The sequence below is a fragment of the Muntiacus reevesi genome, chromosome 16, assembly GCF_963930625.1.
Source record: "Muntiacus reevesi chromosome 16, mMunRee1.1, whole genome shotgun sequence".
Taxonomy (NCBI): domain Eukaryota; kingdom Metazoa; phylum Chordata; class Mammalia; order Artiodactyla; family Cervidae; genus Muntiacus; species Muntiacus reevesi.
This window is the reverse complement of record NC_089264.1, coordinates 61370442-61391882: the sequence shown is the minus strand read 5'-3', so window position 1 is coordinate 61391882 and position 21441 is coordinate 61370442. Positions and strand designations below refer to the sequence as shown.

General features: G+C 43.4%; 1 protein-coding gene across 1 annotated transcript in view; it reads right to left on the bottom strand.

Annotated features, from left to right (window-relative positions):
* GABRB1 (gamma-aminobutyric acid type A receptor subunit beta1) overlaps positions 1-20387 on the bottom strand; it is a 400975-nt gene extending 380588 nt beyond the window's left edge. Inside the window, exons 1-3 of the mRNA XM_065907309.1 lie at positions 20254-20387; positions 20008-20099; positions 19530-19597 (exon numbers count right to left, since the gene is read on the bottom strand). Of these exons, the coding sequence (XP_065763381.1) occupies positions 19530-19597; positions 20008-20099; positions 20254-20333 (240 nt within the window). The 5' untranslated portion in view covers positions 20334-20387. The remainder of the gene's footprint in view (positions 1-19529; positions 19598-20007; positions 20100-20253) is intronic.
* Positions 20388-21441: the final 1054 nt, after the last annotated feature.

Sequence of the window (21441 nt, the reverse complement as noted above, 5' to 3'; positions counted from 1 at the left end):
CCTGCCCCCTTAGAGAAATCTGAAGTGGAGGGCACTTCTTTCTTTTCACTGGCAGGAAATCTCGTAAATTGAAAAGTAACAGATTCTAGATTTTCTGAGTCTTTGTCTTGGACTCCAACAAACAAATCCCCTCTGCCAGCAGACCTGACGGGAGAGCTGCTCTGCTGCCTGTTTTATGGGCCGTGACGGGGAGAGCGATGGAGGGAGAAATGGGACCTGGGCTCCCACCGAGCAGCCCTCTCCTCTGCTGGGAGTGGTTTTTTTTTTCTTTCATCTTCCGTCACAAAAAAATGAAGAGGTAAAGTTCTGTCAGGGAAGTAATTCCACAGAACTGGAGCAAGAACACCAACTACCCTCATGCTCCTGCTTGTTTTGAGGCCTGAAATTCAAAATTTGATTCTTTTTGGTGGAATTCTTCCCAAAAGAAGTAGGAGAGGTCTCCTAACAGCACAATTCAGACCAGAGCAAACTCAAATGGAAAGAAATGATTGCTGGATAAAATGATAAGGGGAGGGACTTCCCTGGGGATCCAGTGGTTAAGACTCCAGGCTTCCACTGCAGGGGGCGCAGGTTCCGACCCTGGTTGGGGAACAACTAATAAGACCCCACATGTCAAGAAAAAAAAAAATATATATATATATATAAAAGAGAAGTGTGATATTACGATTTATAATAAGAAATATATACTTGGTCCTCCTATTCCCCACCCCTCCCTCAACTTTTATCAAACAACTCATAAAAAAAAATCCTTCAAATTTCTAAGTGAAGAGTGATAGTATTAGTCGCTTAGTCATATCTGACTCTGCGACCCCATGAACCATAGTCCGTTAAGCTCCTCTATCCATGGAATTCTCTAGGCAAGAATATTGGAGTGGGTTGCCATTCCCTTCTCCAGGGGATATTCCCGACCCAGGCAGGAATCAAACCTGGATCTCCTGTTTGCAGGCAGATTGTTTACCATCTGAGCCATCACGGAAGCCAAGGGGGGGTGGGGGGACAATGTCTTTTGTTATGTTAATGAGATGACTTTGGGAAAGTGCCTAAAGCTGGGGACTGATGGCCAGCGCAGCCAGCTGAGTGCCTAGAGGACTGGAACTTCGAGTCTCTTCCCCTGACCTCCAGGAGAGGAGAGGGGCTGGAGATCGAATTCAATCTACAATGGCCAGTGATCTAATCAATCCTTCCTACGTAATGAAGCTTCCATAAAGATCCAAGAGGAAAGGGATTCGAAGCTTTCCTGCTGGTGAACACTTGGAGATAGGGGAGGGGCTGGACCTGGAAAGAGTGTGGACGACCTGTGGCCACTCCCCACACCTTGCTCCAAGCGTGTCTCCCATCCGGTTGCTCCTGAGTTATATCCTTTTATAATAGTTGGTGCTCTAGTCAGTAAAGTGTCTCTCTGAGTTCTGTGAGCTGCTCTAACAAAATATAATCAAACCCCAGGTGGAGATGTGGGCAGCTCTGATTCACAGCCAGTCAGTCATGAGTACAGGTAACAGCCTGGTCTTGCAGCCGGCATCTGAAGCGGGGAAGGGGGCATCTTATAGACCTGAACACTTAACCTGTGGGATCCGATGCTGTCTCTGGATAAGCAGTGTCAGAACTGAGTTGTGTTGAGGCACACTCAGCTGGTGTCCAGAATATTGCTTGTTGTATGTGTTGGGGAGCCTCCCAGTCCCTCCTCCCACACACACACATTGGAATTAAGTCCCAGGACCCAAAAGAGGGGGTTAGATGCGTGGTTCTTAAACAGGCTTGATGTCTAAAAGCAATCAATCAGCTTTCCTGGTCTCAATTCTTTATCTGACCCCGTGGAGTGTAGCCCACCAGGCTTCTCTGTCCATGGGGTTCTCCAGGCAAGAATGCTGGAGTGGGCTGCCATTCCCCTCTCCAGGGGTCTTCCCTACTCAGAGATCAAACCTGGGTCTCCTGCACTGCAGGCAGATTCTCTACCATCTGAGCCACCAAGAAAGCCCCATCTGTGAAACAGAGATATTAAATATTCCTATCCCAAGTGGCTCTTGTAAAAACTGATGTCACGTATTCATTTTGGAACCTGATACATAATACATTTCATTATATTTTAATAACTATTTCTATTTTTGACATTAAAAGATTTTTTTCCTGTACAAAGTACAGAAGTATACAGAGACTTGAATGCATTACATTTAAATTCAGTTCAACATGATTTTATACAGCCTACCCCACGCAAAATGCACTTATCAGGCAAAGTCTTCAAGACACTCCCATTATAGAACACCCTTGGCATTTGAGGATTTAACGTCTCCTGAATCTCCCCTTCACTAACCAGCATGAAGGTCAGTGACAAGGCAATTTTTTCTGAGATATAAATGTGAGTAGGATAAGGTCAATGTGTGCGCTCAGTCACTTCAGTCGTGTCCAACTCGGCGACTCCAGGGAGTAGCCCCCAGGCTCCTCTGTCCATGGGATTCTCCAGGCAGGAATACTGCAGTGGGCTGTCATGCCTCCACCAGGAGATCTTCTTAACCCAGGAATCAAACACGAGTCTCCTCTGTCTTCTACACTGGCAGGTGGAATCTTTACCGCTGAGCCAAGGGGAAGCCCAGTATAAGGTCAATAAATTAGTTGCTCCAGAAAGAGCCAGCCCAGTCAAGTGCCCCATCGCCATCTCTAAGTGTATGGTTGTAGTCTTCTTCTTGAATTATACATACTCTGTGTGTTAAGTTTCTTCAGTCACGTCCGACTCCGCGACCCCAAGGACTGCAGCCCACCAGGCTCCTCCGTCCACGGGATTTTCCAGCAAGAGTACTGGAGTGGGGTGCCATTACCTTCTCCAGGAATCTTCCTGACCCGGGGATTGAACCCAGGTCTTCCACACTGCAGGCAGATGCTTTACCATCTGAGCCATGATGGAAGCAGGTGATCAAAATGTGGGGATTTTTGAAGATCTTACAATAGATTGTTAATATCAAGTAAAACTCTTAGAAGTTCAAATCCCTCAATTGGGAAGGTTCTTAGCAAAGCATTATTTCTCTGGTCACCCTCTTGCCTTTGGATAGAAGAGCTCTATAAGCCAACTAGGACAGATATAATTATCTTTTCTTGTTCTGAAGCTTTCTAAGGATGGACACCTCCCAGATACTCTCTATAGCTGCTTCAGGCATCTTCTCACTCATTGCAGTCAAGATGTTCTTCCTTATGTCCAATTTAAACTTTGCTTCTTTCTTCAAGTTAAGAGTTTCTCAGAAGAGGCATAAAATCCATGCTCTCATTTTATTTTCAATGAGCACCTAACACTGCACTTTAAGTAATATCTTGCATGCAAATAGGTTGAATGTGATTTAAATCAGTTAACAGATTAAAATGCTTTTGTAAACCTGAAGACATTAATCAAGCTACTCCTTAACCTTTACACAGTTTAACTCTGGACTAAATAATATTAATTGCTAATACATTTCATCCTAGGACCCATTTTGTCAAGTATTAATGCCTCCTAATCTTCAAAACTTCTCTAGTTTAAATGTTATCAGAAATAACAATGTTTTATGATCTTGATTTAGTGACCTAACTACCACACATAGACCCTGAAGCCAGGCTACCCGGGTGCAAATCACAGCTCTATCATTTACTAGTTGTACAACTTTGGGCAAGTTTTTTGTTTTTTGTTTTAACTTTTCTATCTATGCCTCAGGTTCTTTACCCGTAAAACTGAGATAATAATGAGACATCCCCCATATGGCTGCATTATGGATTAAGTGGGTTATTCACTTTCACTTTTCACTTTCACGCACTGGAGAAGGAAATGGCAACCCACTCCAGTGTTCTTGCCTGGAGAATCCCAGGGACGGGGAGCCTGGTGGGCTGCCGTCTACGGGATCGCACAGAGTCGGACACGACTGAAGCGACTTAGCAGCAGCTGCAAGGTTAATATTTGTAAAATGCTTAGAATGGTACCTGCTTAGGAGTACTCAGTAAGTATTATTATTATTACTAAGACTCCAGGATGATTTTCTAGGCCTTAAGATTCACATCTGATTAGTCTTGGTAATACCATCTTTACAGACTTCTTTGTACTATTTTCCCTACGTGGAATATCCATCACCTCCTGCCTGGATTATTCTCCTCTTGAACATCTCAGCTTGGTAGTGCTTCCTCTGTGATGTCGTAAGTTAAGATCTCATCATTAGGGCCCTTTTTTAGTGTTAATTATGGTCAATAATGACCCCATAAAGATTGTTATCTTTTAATAACCTATTCTCTCAATGATATTCTTGGCTGTCCCTTGAATGAATAAAGTAAATCCTACAATTTTTAATAACACCTCCCAATTCCTAACAAATCTTTTTGCTCTTATAATACTCTTGATAAACAAAGGTGAGCTGAGAGATGATATTTTTATCTGTTTGATTATCTCAAATTTTAGTATAAAAACTCTTATTAGGTTATCTACTCTACCTTACGGCCATTGTTGAAGTTCATATAAGGAGCTCATGACAGTGACTGGCACTTAATATGAGTTCAGTGAAGGAAGGGGAAGGAGAAGAGGAGAGGGAGGAAAAGGAAAACAAGAAAGAAGAAAATAACTGATATTTACCCCAAATCAGACAACACAATAGATCATTACGCCTTCAGTGACTTAGGAAGAAAATATAATTGATCCCCATTTTAAAGATGAAGAAAAAAAAGAAATAAATAAAGATGAGGAAATTCAGGTTTTGAGTAGCATGGGGGGGTCACAAACCCTGGCTTTCCCGACGGTGTTGGTTTACACTTCTCGACCCAGGCATTACTAGTGTGCTCCTTTTCATCCTCAATGGTTCTTGTTTGGACAATCAATTATATTATTATTCTAGAGTTAAAACTACTAAGGTAACAGGGCCTGTAGGTTCAGGGGCTGCAATTAACATGACGTTACCTTCAGAGCCCTCATTCCCCTGGCTAGCCCATGGAAAACCACACAACCCGTTTCTTTCACTGACCAGGAAGTGACACAAAATCTGAAAGTTAGAGAGGTGGGGGGGCCAGACACAGGCTGAAATTTTCCAATGTGAGAGGTCTCAGAGTGAGCACCAAGAGACATGATCAGGAGGAAAGGTGTGAGAAACCCTTTTCATTTTTTTTTTTCTGTCAGATGTCACAGAATAGTTTCACAATGAGAAGCAGTACTGTGGATTTCAACTGCCTGATGAAAATCCCAGCACTGAACAAAAATATCATTATGTTTGATTATGCAGGATGGGAATTAATGTCATTCCTGATATCCTAGCATTAAAGCAGGAGAAACTCATTACCAGTCTAAGAGTTAACAGTAAAACAATAAAAACACCAGTATTTAATGTCCATAGTAGTTTACAGTTTTACATCACATATACAGAGCACATATTTGTATATGATCTAACCTCTTTTGATTCTTCCCGCTCCCTGAAATAAGTAGAACAGACACTATTATTTCCATTTTACATGGAACTGAGAATCAAAGGGCTTAAGTAAGTCATGAGATTCATACTTGAGAGTATAAATTAGAATACAATCTCATCCTCACATTTTAAAGTGATTTAAATTATTTAAGTATAACTTGACAGAAGCATATTCAAGGGGAATGTACTTAAGGAGAAAAACCAAAATTATGTTCACCAGATGGGGAGTGTCTGGACTTAAAAAATTCCAGTGTGTTGCCCACTAGACACTGGTTTTAACTATGCAATTCATCAGGTTATTAAAACTGTGAGATATTATTGCCACCTGGCCCTGTCAGCATAGATACTATGCTTTCAGACAACGGAAGTGAATATGTTGATTTCCCATCTTGGGCTACAGAATGTTGAGTATCACTGTCAGATAAAGCACAATTCTTTCTGAGTGGAGAGCGGACAGCACAAATGCTGGGTCAGGACATCTCACTCTGCAACTGTGTTGACCTCTTTTGTATTGGTTCCCAAAGTAAGGAAACTGCTGATTCTGGGAAAGTATGAAGTAAGTTCTGTTTCCTCACTTTTCTCCTATTCTTTTCTCGTCTTCTCTTAAGCAAACCTATTCTGTCATTCAATCATTCATTCACACATTGGTGCAAATACAAGAAATAAAAACTAGCATGATTAGTGTCTCTCTGGGAGTTATTTGCCTTTAACCAGGAATCAAGACGGAGGCTATTGAGATCTGATGATGGCATTTCAAGCAGGCAGCTTCTGAACCCATCTTCCATAGGTGTTCCCCAACCAACTACTGAAAGGGCCCCACATTTCCACTCAAAACTAAACCTCCGCTCGGTCAGATTGAATAGTATTGAAAAAGAACAGTGGAATTTGTTTGGTTTGAGGTTGAGCTCACATATCTCTGTCCATTCTGCAGAAGCCAAAGTACAAATCCTTTAAAATGTGTGAAAGCTCAATGGTAATGAGGCAAAAAAGATCTTCATGACCCAGATAATCACGATGGTGTGATCACTCACCTAGAGCCAGACATCCTGGAATGTGAAGTCAAGTGGGCCTTAGGAAGCATCACTACAAACAAAGCTAGTGGAGGTGATGGAATTCCAGATGAGCGATTTCAAATCCTAAAAGATGATGCTGTGAAAGTGCTGCACTCAATATGCCAGCAAGTCTGGAAAACTCAGCAGTGGCCACAGGACTGGAAAAGGTCACTTTTCATTCCAATCCCAAAGAAAGGCAATGCCAAAGAATGCTCAAACTACCGCACAATTGCACTCATCTCACACGCTAGCAAAGTAAAGCTCAAAATTCTCCAAGCCAGGCTTCAGCAATACATGAACTGTCAACTTCCAGATGTTCAAGTTGTTTTTAGAAAAGGCAAAGGAATCAAAGATTAAATTGCCGACATCCATTGGATCATCGGAAAAGCAAGAGAGTTCCAGAAAAACATCTATTTCTGCTTTATTGACTATGCCAAAGTCTTTGACTGTGTGGATCACAATAAACTGTGAGAAATTCTGAGAGATGGGAATACCAGACCACCTGACCTGCCTCTTGAGAAACCTGTATGCAGGTCAGAAAGCAACAGTTAGAACTGGACATGGAACAACAGACTGGTTCCCAATAGGAAAAGGAGTACGTCAGACTGTATATTGTCACCCTGCTTATTTAACTTATATGCAGAGTACATCATGAGAAACGCTGGGCTGGAAGAAGCACAAGCTGGAATCAAGATTGCCGGGAGAAATATCAATAACCTCAGATATGCAGATAAGTGAAAGTGAAGTTGTTCAGTCATGTCTGACTCTTTGCGTCCCCATGGACTGTAGCCTACCAGGCTTCTCTGTCCATGGGATTTTCCAGGCAAGTGTACTGGAGTGGGTTACCATTTCCTTCTCCAGGGGATCTTCCTGTACCAGAGATCGAACCCAAGTCTCCCGCATTGTAGACAGACACTTTACCCTCTGAGCCAGCAGGGAAGTCCTAATATGCAGATAACACCACCCTTATGGCAGAAAGTGAAGAAGAACTAAAGAGCCTCTTGATGAAAGTGAAAGAGGAGAATGAAAAAGTTGGCTTAAAGCGCAACATCCAGAAAATTAAGATCATGGCATCCGGTCCCATCACTTCATGGTAAATAGATGCAGAAACAGTGGCTGACTTTATTTTTCTGGGCTCCAAAATCACTGCAGATGGTGATTGCAGCCATGAAATTAAAAGATGCATATTCCTTGGAAGGAAAGTTATGACCATATTAAAAAGCATATTAAAAAGCAGAGACATTACTTTGCCAATAAAGTTCCGTCTAGTCAAGGCCATGGTTTTTCCAGTGGTCATGTGTGGATGTGAGAGTTGGACTGTAAAGAAAGCTGAGTGCCGAAGAATTGATGCTTTTGAACTGTGGTGTTGCAGAAGACTCTTGAGAGCCCCTTGGACTACGAGGAGATCCAACCAGCCCATCCTAAAGGACATCAGTCCTGGGTGTTCACTGGAAGGACTGATGCTGAAGCTGAAACTCCAATACTCTGGCCACCTGATGGGAAGAGTTGACTTATCTGAAAAGACCCTGATGCTGGGAAAGATTGAGGGCAGGAGAAGAAGGGGATGACAGAGGATGAGATGGCTGGATGGCATCACCGACTCGATGGACATGAGTTTGAGTAAACTCCAGGAGCTGGTGATGGGCAGGGAGGCCTGGCGTGCTGCAGTCCATGGGATTGAAAAAGTCGGACATGACTGAGTGACTGAACTGAAAGTGAATGAGGCAAAACTATCATTCACCAAGTCATGCTTATGTCCTAAGACAGGGGTTTTGAGCACAGTAGGGCAGATGTCTGTAAGATCTCAAAAGTCTTTCCCTTCCACAATTTCAGAGAACCAGGTTATGAAGTTCTCTTCACACTTCATGACAGCACAGCTTGTAGGGGTGTTTCCCAAAGTAGGGTAGACATGGATGCAGGAGGTATGCACCAATAACCCACCAAAAACTGGATATGACTTTCCAGTTTTGTGAGTACCTTTCACTCTTCAAATTTTTCATCCTGTCCTCTTCCTTCTGTTTCCAGTTTTGAAACGTCTGAGAATCAATTCCCACCACATTTAGCCAAAAGTTTTCAGTTGACCAACGTGAATCTTCATAGTGAATCTTCTCTGTCTCCTCTCATCAACCTCAACTCCGTGGTCAGTTTGAACCGGGATATTTGTTCTTAGACGGTTCCTTCGGGATGTGCTGAATTGTGTGTGTGTGTGTGTGTGTGTGTGTGTGTGTGCGCGCATGTGTGTGTTGCAGGCGGGGGGGGGGGTGGGGCAGAGAAGTGGTGATGTCAGTGGAAAAAAAATCTCTTATCTCCATTTAATGTGGTAGTTGATTTAACACATTTACTGGTTATGACAAATGACTGTGTGGGTGTCACAAAAGTTGATGTTTCAAAGCAAACATTCATGTTTGAGGTAACGGTACATTTCAGCAGCTATAACTGGATAAGACAGATATAATAGATATTATATGCTTCCATAGAAAATATATATTTCTGAATTAGGTATATCGCTTGCTTTATATTTTCAAATTTGGTTAAGTTCCTTGGTTATCATGTAAAATTTAACTTGGCTCCTCCAAAATCACCCCAAATGCCTGAGAAAACCTTTTTCATGTGCTTCCTTTTATGTTTTACTCTTCTTCTATTTAAATACTTCTTCTATTTAAATACTACTATTCACTTTGTAGTCATCAACCCAGTTATTCTTTGTAATTTCTTAAATGTTTCCAGAAGTATTGAAAGTCCAGGTACCAACACACAGATTACATTTTGAAAAATGAAATGAATTCACTAAGTTTTAAAGACAATGAATACTTAAGTGTGTATACATATATATGCATATATTTATACTTTGAGATTTGTCACGAAATGATTTTGTGTCTCTAAAACTGGCTGTGCCACCTGATAGAGTTGTTTCTATGGAAATGGCTCATGATTCACGATCAACATAAAAGAAAATTACATATGAAAGTATAAGGTAGGTCTGACAGAGGAACTATTAATTTCTGAATTAGAAAATTTAAATGCCATTATTACTAATACTATTTTATGTCTAGAAAAATTCTTTTATAATCCTAATAAATGTTATTAAGTCTCTATAATATGCTAAGAACTACATACAGAGCATAGAGTATAATCCTAAACTTCCTGTAGCTAACACAGTGCTGGGGGTAGGAGCGGAAGGCAAGGCTAATAAAAACTTTATATGAACTTGAAGAAAATCATTATGTTATATTGGGTCTTTTGTCTTTTCAGAGGTTTGCTGCCATGCCCTAGACATTCTTCCTCCAGCAGATCCCTCTTCCATGTGGCTACAGACAAGACTATGGAAGAAAGACTATTTCCTGTGGATTTTGAAGTAGATCTAGATGCATTTGGGTGGAAAGAGATTACAGGTGGGAGAAGGGAGAAATGATGGCTTCTGAAATGGGAAATTGTTCTAGGCACAGGTAGGATTTCAAATAAATGTCATTGAACTGTCTCTATGGAAACCACAAAGGGATTTCTCCTGACTAGAGAATCGAATAGCATTCTCTTGAAAATAATAGATCAAAAGAAAAAAAACCAACCTCCCCATGAGTCACAGAGGGTTAGAGTAGGCAGAGATCCTGAACTTTCAATAAATCTATTTTTCTACCTTCAGGAAGGTTCCCAAATAAACCTCATTCAAACAGGATTCTCTCTTAGCAACTTCCCTGATGAATCCCTTCAGCAACCAGAACAAGACTCCGGGCCTCTCACTTCCTGGTTGCCTCCCAAGGACCTTAACACATGCTCTTTCCATGCGGCAGGGACTGCTAACAGCTACCTTCTGTCTGAACCCTTCTGTTTAAGTCTGTTTCTCTATCTGCTTCTCTGCCTTCTTTCTCTGAACTCAATGACACAATCTACAAATTCGCCTTTGCTTAAATAGGTTTCCACTTGCCAGGAGACCATTTGTGGGGGTAGGGCTCTGTTGAAACCTTGTTTCAACAAGGTTGTTTAAAATCAACCCCACTGAACCATTCAAATGTTCTTGCTCCTCTGTAAAGCTCCTGGGAGTCACTTTGGAATTTTCTGGCAGCTAAGCTTCACTTCTGCTGGCCCCACTCGTGCTGTCTATTATACCCCGTCTCATTTCAGTGCCAAATGCACTTTCTACAAGGACTCACACTGCTTTCATGTGATCTCCCATGGAAACACAGCGTTCCAGAAGGACTCTGAATCATTTTAGGGACTCGGCGGAGAAGACAGCAGATGCCGTGTGAGTGAGTTGGACACAAATTTTCTTCCCCCCCCCCCCCATAGGGTTTTATAAAAGCAAACGAAACAGCATACAAAGGTCACTTCTCTGGGGCATTTTGAAAAGTAGGTTCCCAATCTTATCAGGGTCTGGGTCCTCCTTGATAAAGAACAATGTTGCTACAGATTAAAGTTCACTGCACTGAATGTTCTCTGTCTTTGGCCAGCACCATTTCTCCAAATCTCTAACCAGGTCATCTCAGCCACCACATGTATGGGCTCAGAATTTTTCCATGTAGAACTTGCCTTATTTGTGAACTGAACTGGAAGGGTCACCAAGAAACTAGTTTTTTTCAGGATAGGCCAACCTCCAAAATATTCTACCTCTGTATTTCCACAAGAGGGACTTCACAGGTGGCTCAGTAGAGAGGCACACAGCCAAGGAAGGAGATGCAGGAGACCCGAGTTTGATCTCTGGGTCGGAACGATCCCCGGAAGAGGAAGTGCAACCCACTCCAAAATTCTTGCCTGAGAAATCCCAAGGACAGAGGACCTGGCAGGCTACAGTCCGTGAAGCTGTCAAGAGGGAGATACGACTTAGTGGCTGAGCTCCTTCCCACAGTCTTGTAACAGCATGCTCTGAGATTTTTTTCCTAAAAAAATCTGTGAAGACATCGCCTTTAGTGGTGACAGGATGGCTGGTACTTCCTTCCCTGTTTCCCGCCCTGGGCAGATGGTGCCATCTATGCCCATCATTCAATATGGAAGCCATAGGCCCACTGCCTCTCTAATTTCCAATATCTGACCAGTCACAAAACCCCTCTGACTGACTTCTGTTTGAATCTTTTTTTCTCTTCCTTTCCATTCCTAAAGCTACTGCTCCACTTGAGGCATTTATCACCCATATGAAGTGTCACACACCCTCTCATGCTTCTTAACTGGAAATGTTTGTCCTTGTTTTAGCCTCCCCACTTCACTCTCCATGAAGCCATCAGAATGGTCTGTCTGAAAAATAAAATGTAGCTACCTGTTAAAATCCGCAGCAGGTTTCCTGTGTTTCAGAATTAGGACTCATTTCCTTAATGCACACATGCCATCATTTCTTTCTGTTTCTCTGCCTCTCTAACTCGGTCTCTTTCTCTGTGTGTGTGTGTGTTTAAAGTGAAAATGTAAAATGTGTAAAAGTTTTAAAAACCAAACGATTCAAAGGGGCATATGAAGAACGCTGAGGATCCCTCCAAGTCACACTCCTAGTGCTGCTTCCACTTCCAAGAGGCAGTCACTGTTACTCAGCTCCTGAGTCTTCTTGCAGAAGTGGTCAGTGCATACACTACACACACACACACACACACACACACACACGTTTCTGAAGAGGCTTCCTTTTACACGAGCAGGAACGCTCAATAACACTGCCCTGCATCTTGCTGTGCGCATCATCCTGTTTGATCTCTAGACAGTCTTCCCTGAGCCCCGCAAGTTCTCCCAGGAGTGAACGGCCTGCAGTCCCAGAACACTCCATTGCTGTGTGCGGGCACACGTGCCAATGCGGATGCCCTTCCTTTTGCTTGGAAAGTATTTCTTCCCATTTGCAGCCTACACGGGGCTCTCACTACTAGTCCTCTCTAGGATTTACCCCAAGTATTAACCCTTCAGCATTCCTTAGAAACTACGTCTCCATGCTTCCATAGGACACAGACATGCAAATCTCTATCACAGCCCCTACCACATTGTTTTAAAGTCACTATTTCTGCATTCTTCTCTACACCATAAAATATTTGAAGATATGGAACATGTCTTGGTCATTTTTCCATTCCTAATACCGAGTTCATGACATGATAAAAGACTAATTGTTCAGTATGTGCCAAACCAAAACAGCCCCCAATCAGGGTAACTATGAGTGTTTCAAAATCTTCCAAAAAGGAAAAAAAAAATTACTTCAAGCATAGAGATCTTTGTTTTTTAAAGACTATAAACTCCACAAAGACAGAGACCTTATCACTAAAGTGCTTTAATCACTAAAATGGTTGAATGCGTGCTTTTGGGAAAAGGCCTTTAATCTTATGCAAAACAATGACAGTTTTATTGGGATTGTAGGAGACAAAATACACTCAGTACTTAATGGAGGGGTAGAAGAAAAAAAAAAAAAAAAACTACCAGCAGAAAAACAGAGAGGAATATGAGGATTTAAGAAGGGGATACTGAGCTCACTAAAGAAAACCTATTCATCTTTCACTCATCTTAGGACCAGTCTCTTTTTTCCTAAGTTATCACCACTGACAGGAATTAATTTAAAACCTTTCTTGATCATTTCTGTCAAGTGCTGAGTAATAGATTGCTTTATGCTACTGACTATAACTACTCTCAACAACCAGAAGTCAAGAGACTTCATGAAATGCATGATCTTCTGAAAACAGAAGTATTCTAAAATGCAAAAAGTCAATCCTGCTATTATGAAAAATAGGATTCCGTGTTTTGAAAAAGCTCATGGGGAAATTGTATTAACATTTAATCAACTGCAAGGGTATAGCATTTATCTTTCCACTATCTTCAAGTATGATAACCATCATTTGAGTTGTTAAAACTCAAATCAATTAAAAACACTTAATATCATTTATTTTTCTTTTGACATGTTTTACCTTCCCTGATAATGCAACATTTGATTCATGTGTGTTTTGAGAGTGTTGTCAAGAACTTAGGGGGTCTGCCATGACAAAAACACCAAATATTTATAGAATTGATGTTCAGTTCAGGTGACATCTTGGCTTTACCTCTTGATCCCAGACCACCTGATGGAAAGATTTTAGGCGATTTGGGTAAATCGTTTGGGATACCCAGACCTTGGAAACTAAAGCTCTCCTTCTGTTTCACACTGTGCTGAAACAGTTGTTAGTTTGGCAACAGCTGAGCAAAGTTCCCCTTATGAACAGGATGGACAGCACTGGATGGAAACACTTCAAATATACTCTTGGCTCCAAAGTGCAATACAATATAAACCCAGCATCATTCAAATCTCCTTTTGAATACCATTGATTCAACATTTCTTGTTGTCTTTGGGAATGTGTTTAACTAGGGAAAAATGGATGATTATGTCATGACCAATTAAAATGGTAATCCAAGGGGCCCCAGATTGCACACAGTCATTACAGCAATGTTCCCAGAAGACACCAGGAGTTTGCACTCAGTGGAATTCAATAAATGCTTGTTGACTGACACATCTAACAGAAGAACAAAATGGAATAAGATGAAATCTAGCAGCAGAATACAGTGGAGAGGAAGAATCTGCATTTTGACAGTCTAAGTTTCTACGGTAGATATTTGAACTGGAAAAGATTTAGTAACTGGGTCATTTACCTTCATTTTACAGAAGAAAAACTTGAGAACTGGAGAAGTCAAGTGACTTACTCAAAGTCCCAAAGCTAAATACCAGTAGTGTTTTCTTACTTGCCTCACAGATAGGAGCCAGGTTCTGAAATCAGCCTGTCAGGATTCCTGGCTCTGCCAGTGACTAGATCTGTAACTTCTGAGCAAGTTATTTAACCTCCTTCAACCTAAGTTTCTTCCTCTCTCAACCTCAGTTTCTCCATCTATAAAGGGGGATGGTGATTACAGAGCCTCCAATAGACACAAGTTTGAGCAAACTCTAGGAGACAGTGAAGGACAGGGAAGCCTGACAGCTGCAGCCCATGGGGTCGCAAAGACTCGGCCATGGCTTAGCCTTTGAACAACAAACAACAAAATGAGTTACTGATAAAAGGATTTGATAACCATGTCTTCTACATAGGATATTCAACAAAAGGCATTCAATAAATGCCACTATTTATTTTCATTGTACTACACACTTTAACTCCTAGTCTGGCATGTAACCCTAGGAATATAGTATTTCAAATGTAACTTCAAACTTTACAAAATCTGCATAGGTTTGCTTTGATGTGGCTTAGAGTATACAAAGATCTATTGTCTCCAAACAGAAAGGTAAAGCGAAGTTTTTCCTCTTTGAACGTCTCTAGATGGTACAATATTGCAACCCAGCACCTAAAAGGAGACCTCGTTAATAAGAGAAAAACATGTTTACATCTTTAACTGCTAATATCTGTTCATGCCTTTAAATAGTACTGACCTATTTATTCTACTTGCAAAGGAATTCTGTTATAACCTCAGAAAATTTACCAACAGCAGCAAGAGTATGTTCAGGCTATTTTATAAAGCTGTTGCAGGCTCTTAGGAGGGGAAACCCAGTTTGCAACATTCTTTATTCTGAAAAAGAAGAGTCATTGGTGCTCTGTAAAGTCGCAGGAGAGTGTTGTGCAAGTTGCCCTGCTTGGAAGCATTTTCACAGCCATCATGTAAGGCTGGATGACTCCTAAGCACTGACACAGGACTGCGTATCAGGTTTAAGTCGAGCCCTACCAACAGGGCTCTTGATTTATCCTGTCCCTCATCATCAGTCACTACACTGATTTTCGCTTTTGAGCAAAGCTACCTGTTTGACTACCCAGAACTTAATTTGAAACTTAATTTGAAACCTTGGAAAAATACCATCCTTAGAGAAATTTAAGAGGAAAAAAAGGTTCATTTCTTAATAATTCTAGGCCTTGGAAAACTGTACCGCAATCTCGCTTCTCAGAGTGCTGTCTGAAAGTGACAGTGAAGTCGCTCAGTCGTGTCTGACTCTCTGCGACCCCATGGGCTGTAGCCTGCCACGCTCCTCTGCCCGCGGGATTGTCCAGGCAAGAGTACTGGAGTGGGGTGCCGTTTCCTTCTCCAGGGGATCTTCCCGACCCAGGGATCGAACCCGGGTCTCCCGCACTGCAGACGCTTTACCGTCTGAGCCAGCAGGGAGTCCTGGTGCTGTCCATGCACCGGCCATTAACAGCACCTAGGAGCTGCTAGCAATGCAGGATGTCAGACCTCACCCCAGACCTCTGAATGAGAAACTGCATTTAACATGTTGAGATCCCAGAGTGGTTCACATAAACATTAAAGAAGGAGAAGCACTGGCTTATGGAACGGGAGAGAGAGATTTCGGACAGGTGGTTACTGTCTGGTGGCATCAGGAGGGCGGTAACTCGACATGAGTGAGGCATAAACGAAGTGGATACCAGAAACGTCTGGAATCAAGTATTAAAATAAGAGCGGGACTTTGACAGTAGAGGGTATTTCATAAGTGAGATTTGTTTTTCTCTGGGGTATTATTTAGACAATTAGACTCATTTTAGTTTTTTGAGGAGGTGTTCTTAACGTCAACTGTAATGCCTATCAGAGCAGTGACTGCGGCATCTGCGTGTGTATGCGGGAAGGGAGCAGTGAACACGCGACAGGCATCCGGTCCTGGGGACGGCTCGGGGTGGGACCTGCATTGGATTAGGGCTTAACAGGTGCCAAGCCTTCTGGGGGTGGCCTCGCTCAGACCACCGTGTCTCTCGATGGGAGACAGAGGGTTGCATGGTTGAAGCTCCCCTGTGATGATTAGGAGCGACCTCTTTAATAAGAAGGAACAGCTAGTCACTGGAACCAAATACAAGGGTTCAACCTTTTGGTACAGGTATTTAATATCACGTTCCTTCCAATCAATTGCTCTAAGACTTGCTTATTATTATCTGTGTTTTCCTGGGCTTTTATCAGTAGATATTAGTTCTGAGGCAGGTTCTGAGGGCTCCTGTCTCTTCTTGTTCCTACTGCTCTTTATTCCTCTTTGATCAGCCTTTTGTGTATATGTTTGTGTATGTGTGTAGGTATACAATTTCACAGAAATTGTTTAAAAAAAAGGTTTGAGAGATTTAATTTAAAACACATGGAAATCAGTAGCTTCTTAAAGATGACTGTTTAGAAAATAACAGTGCTGTAGTTGCCATCACAAGCACAATCTATCCCATGATGCCAAAAGAGAGAGTCCTTCCTGATTTAATGAATAATATTTTTGCCTGAAAAGTCCTGCTCTCAAGTATAGATTTTTTTCCCCTGCATCAGAATTATTTTTCAGAGGTTTTCCATTTACTGTTCAAAACCAACAATTCTTGATTATAGAGATTCTTGACTAACAGACTTCTCTCTCTCTTTTTTAAATTTAGGAAAAATATTTTTAAATCCTGAAGGACATGAATCAAAAATACTCCTGATGTGACGTTAGTCTTTAATAAAACAGACAATGTTAGAAACCAATCTGGAATTATATTTCACTTAGCAGAGCATAAGGAAAGAATAAAAGTTAAAAGAACCTAGTTTCCAAACAGAACGCAGTTTTCAAAAGCATTAATGTAATGTATAGTTATGTCATTTTCCCAGTTGTGGAAATGGGTGGGTAATAATGGTAATGAACAAAAAATATAAAAATGAGTAATGTTTTAGCAATAGATTTTAATCTAAATTTTCTTTAAAACTATTTTTATTATATGCAATATCCATTCTTATTTGTTGTTAATTTTGTTGAAAATTCCCTATTAAATAATCTCAGAAGTTATTGCCTATCAGGGTTCTGAAATATGCTCAATATAAAAGCAATAAGTCTTATTTCTCATTGACTTTCCAACGCTACCGTCTTGTCTAAAAATCAAAGCACGTCATAGACAGTGCTCTTAATCAGGGCTAGCTACCCAGATTGTGTTTCTGTAGACGCTTGGTCCTGAAGTCCTCCTTGCTTCCATTTTTTTTTTTTTTTTTTTTTGGAGTTATTTGCAATCTATGCATTTCAATGCTTTGTCATTGATGACAGAAGAAAAATTAAGTAAACGAAGGTTTATTTTTCTATGTTCAGTGGCTTCTATTTTCCTATCATGTCTCTAACACCATTGTGGAAAGGTAACGGGTAATTTGGTAGAACATATTTTTTAAGGGTTTATCTGTTGGCCGAATATTTTTAAAAAGTCAAGTACATACCTGGTACAGTGAATAAATCGATTTTCTTAAAATATTATTCCATAATGAAGAGCTATTTCCAACGGTAAAGCAATTAAATTCAATATATGTTTTTTTTCCTGAGCCTCTGTACAAATTCCATTGAACTGATTATACAGACCTTTTTTGTTATGGTGGTTGTTTTGGTTAAATAGCAACTTCCTATTCAGTTCAGTTTTGTTTAGGTTTTTAAACTGAAAAGTTGTTTGTAAACATAGTTAACAAAAGTACTCATTTCAAAAATTCTGAAAAGCATAGTACTCTGAAAAGCAGACCACTAGCAAAGACACTGTTCGCCTTTTGAGCTTTCCCAACCTTCTCCTGTTTTATAAATTATCTGTGTGGGTACTCACAAGGTGCCAAATAAATGACTGAAAAGGCAAATATTTTCATCATCTATCTACCTGATAGAAACAGCTTGCTAAACTAATTCACTGCCTAATTTGTCCAGTCACATGACATGGATCCCATGTTCTTACAGTCCCCAGTGTCTGTAAATAGCTCACTTGGGCTGCTTTGTAGCAGGGACATGTATATGAGAGAATACTATAAATGAGTCTATTAAAAACCTTTTCCAAGTCAGAGAATATTCATTGTGCATTGATATTTCAAAACTGCTTTTCTAACACCCCCATCAGATTAAAATACTCTTTAAAATAAGCTACTTAAAGCAGGGGAAGGTACAACTATAAAATACAAAATGTAATAGTCACACTTGTTAATCTACTCCAACTCAATATATTTTAAATATATGTATTTGTTCCCTGACATACCCTTAAAAAAAAATTCTTAAGCCTTAACATGCTAAAATAAAATGACACAATAGTAATGAAGTGACATGAACTGACAATTCATTTAGCCTATCACTCTATAGCCTTTGCAGCTACACAGTGATAAAACTCCCAAAGGCTTTAGTCTTTAAATTGTTAAGGCTATCTAAATTTCCACTGCCGCGATACATTCTTTTTTCCGGTAAGTGGAGTGAAAATGGCATTTTTCTCAGGTAGATCTAGCTGTTCGCTGGGTGGTTTGTTCTAGAAAAGCAACAGGCTTTTCCCCTGCCTTATAAGAAGCAACAGTTAGAAACTCTAACCAGAAAACTGCTACCCCGCAGTGGTTGGAAACAGCCAATAGAGAAAGAGACACTGTGATCTCGATCGACGTTGAAACAGCTTCAGAAGGAAGGGGGCAACATGAAAGAGAAGAATGCTAACTCTTCGCGGTGAAAACTTGCGCGCGCTCCCTACACCTTACTGTCGCCCTCTGCCTCGCGCCCCCTGTTCCGCCGCAACTGATCATCAGGCTTTCCTCCGCAGGCTTCGGTGTCTCAGGCAAAACCGAGCTTGGTTCAACTTAAGCTCGCAAGATGCAGCAAGACAAACCCACCGGCCCTCACGTGGGAACGATGCCAGCCGCCCCCAGAAGCCGGCTTGCACTTCCGCGCTAGCCGGCCGGCAGGGGCCCGGTCCCAGCCTGTTGCACCTGCGCCCGCGTGCCGGGGCCTGGGAAGGGCGAGGGCGCCGGGAAACCTCCCGCGGGCTTGGGAGCGCGGTGCCGGGCCCTGCCTGGGTCTGGGCTGTCCGCCGCGGGGATCGCGACTGGCGGGGAGGTGGCCGCGGGCCCCGGTGCGGGGGCCCGCGGGTGCAGGCCAGCCGGCCGCCGGCAGATGGTGCCTGCGCCTCGCGCCACCCGAGGAAGCCCTGAAAGTGCCGCCGACTCCGCCCCACCCGCCCCGCCGGCGCCAGCCTCCCGTCCTTCCCCAAGCAGTGCCGAGCACGTTTCCGCCCGAACACCGCAGGAGCCCGTGTGTGTGTTCAAAATGCAAACCGGGGCCGGCAGGGCGCGTGTGCCGGAGCAGGGAGCGCGCCTGCAGCGGGATCCCGGGGCCGGGGCGCGGTGACCGCCAGCCGGGCGCAGAGGGCGCGGGGACCGGGGCGTCTCGCAGCTGCGTAAGCGCGAGGCCACTCACCATGTTCACTTCGGAGACCATGTCTATGCTGGCGACGTCGATCCTCATCCCGACGTCCACGGGGGGCCCTGCGGGGACAGGGGCACATTGCGGGCACAGCCTCGGAGCGGCCGCAGGCTGAGCAGGGCAGGGGGCTTCCCGGCGCTGACCGCGTTCCCCGTGGGCTCCCGCCACCCCGCCCCTGCACCCCGCTGCAGGGGCCGGCCTCCGGGGCAGGTGTGGGCGCACGCCTGGTGCAGTGACTGTGCAGAGGGCGTGCCGAGCCGGGGAGGCCGGCCTGCCTGGGCTCATCCGCCTGAGCCGGGGCTCCGGGTCCGGAGTGTGAGCGCGCGCGTGTTTGGCCAGAGCACAGGGCGTAGTGCACGCTGACGAAAACGACACGCTTCTCCTTTTTTTTTTTTTTTTTGACATTTATCTTCGCCAGGAAAGGAGAACTAGATATGGGTTACAGGTTGAAAAACAAAAGATGAAGCGTTACCTCCGAAGTCCGGCCGCAAGCGAATGTCGTATCCTTTGAGCAGTCTGTCCACGGTCTCTTTCACGTAGGACATGTTGCTGGGCTCGTTGGCGCTGAGGGAAGAGCAGGGACCGGACTCAGCAAGAGCACGAAGTGCAGGCGGACAGCAGAACAGACAGGCACACCACCCCCGAACGACGAGCCCACGAGCCAGCAGGCGCGGAAAGGGGGCACCTGGGGAAGCGCCATTCACCAGCCCCTGCTCACCTGTGTGCGCAGCAGGCCACGGCGATCAGCACGGGGAGGGAGAGCAGCCCCAGACGCTCTCGGTTTTGTGCTGTCCACATTACTAACTCGGATCCAAGAATTGTCTTTTCTGCGAAGATTCAGGGATGCAACTTACTCGGCGGCAGGGCAGCGACTCCCGAGTGGGCCCGCGCATGCGCAGAGGGCGCTGGCTCCCGAAAGACACCTGGTGTCTTGCGAACAGAATTCCTAGCGGAGCCGGCAACAGATTTCAGTTTCTTCCGAGCTCCCGTCTGTGGCGCTCCGCGTTCTCCGATAGCAAAGACAGCCTGCTGTCTATTTGCTTCGGATCCCACGCGCATGTGATTGCGAACCGCTCCTTGTGCATTGGAGGTGGCTGTGTTCCTTTCCTTTCTGCCTCCAAACCGGTTTCTGTACTCAATTCCCAGGGACCTGGTTTAGGCTGCCTGTGATTGGCATATTTCGTTGACAGTCACGGTAATCCGAACTGGGCGTCTGGAGGCGAGGTGGTACTCTGTGTGCGTGCGTGTGTGATAGGGAGAGGGGAGTGAGGGGGACGAAGTGAGTGGAGGGCGAGAGCCAGAGAAACTCGGGCTTATTTGCTCAGGTTCTCCTGAAAGGCTGTCCGGCGTGGTGTCCTCTCTCCTTTCCAGGAGGAGGAAGAGGAGCTGGTCGACTTTTGCAGCTGCTCCCCGCTGTCTGCCCTCCCCCTTTCGGGTCTCACCAGGCAGAGAGGTGAGAGGAGCCAGCCTTGGACCCGCACCTCGGACGGGCAGTTCTTTTTCTGGAGTCACTGCTCGCATTTTCTTCTAGGTTCTAGTAAAGAAAATATCTTTTTTATTGCCAAGTGTTAAGCTTGTGTCAGTAAGCCAAAATAGGACCCTGAAACACCGAGAGGGTCTAACCTCTGTTTACTGGTAGATTGGGGTTCTGGAGGAACAAAAGCTATTTGGATTCAGTTCAGTCAATACAATTCAGTAAAAGTCACCGAGCATATATCAAGCAGGAATCCCTTTGCTAGGCATTTGTTCATAGGTTAAATCTTTTGCTATGTTCTAGGAATTCTGGGACTCAAAGACAACTTAAAAAGGATTTCTGACGTTGGGAAATTCACAGGCTCTTGGGAAAGATGGATGTAAATATATGTAAATTCAATATATCTCTATATAGTTTACATAGTGGCAAGAG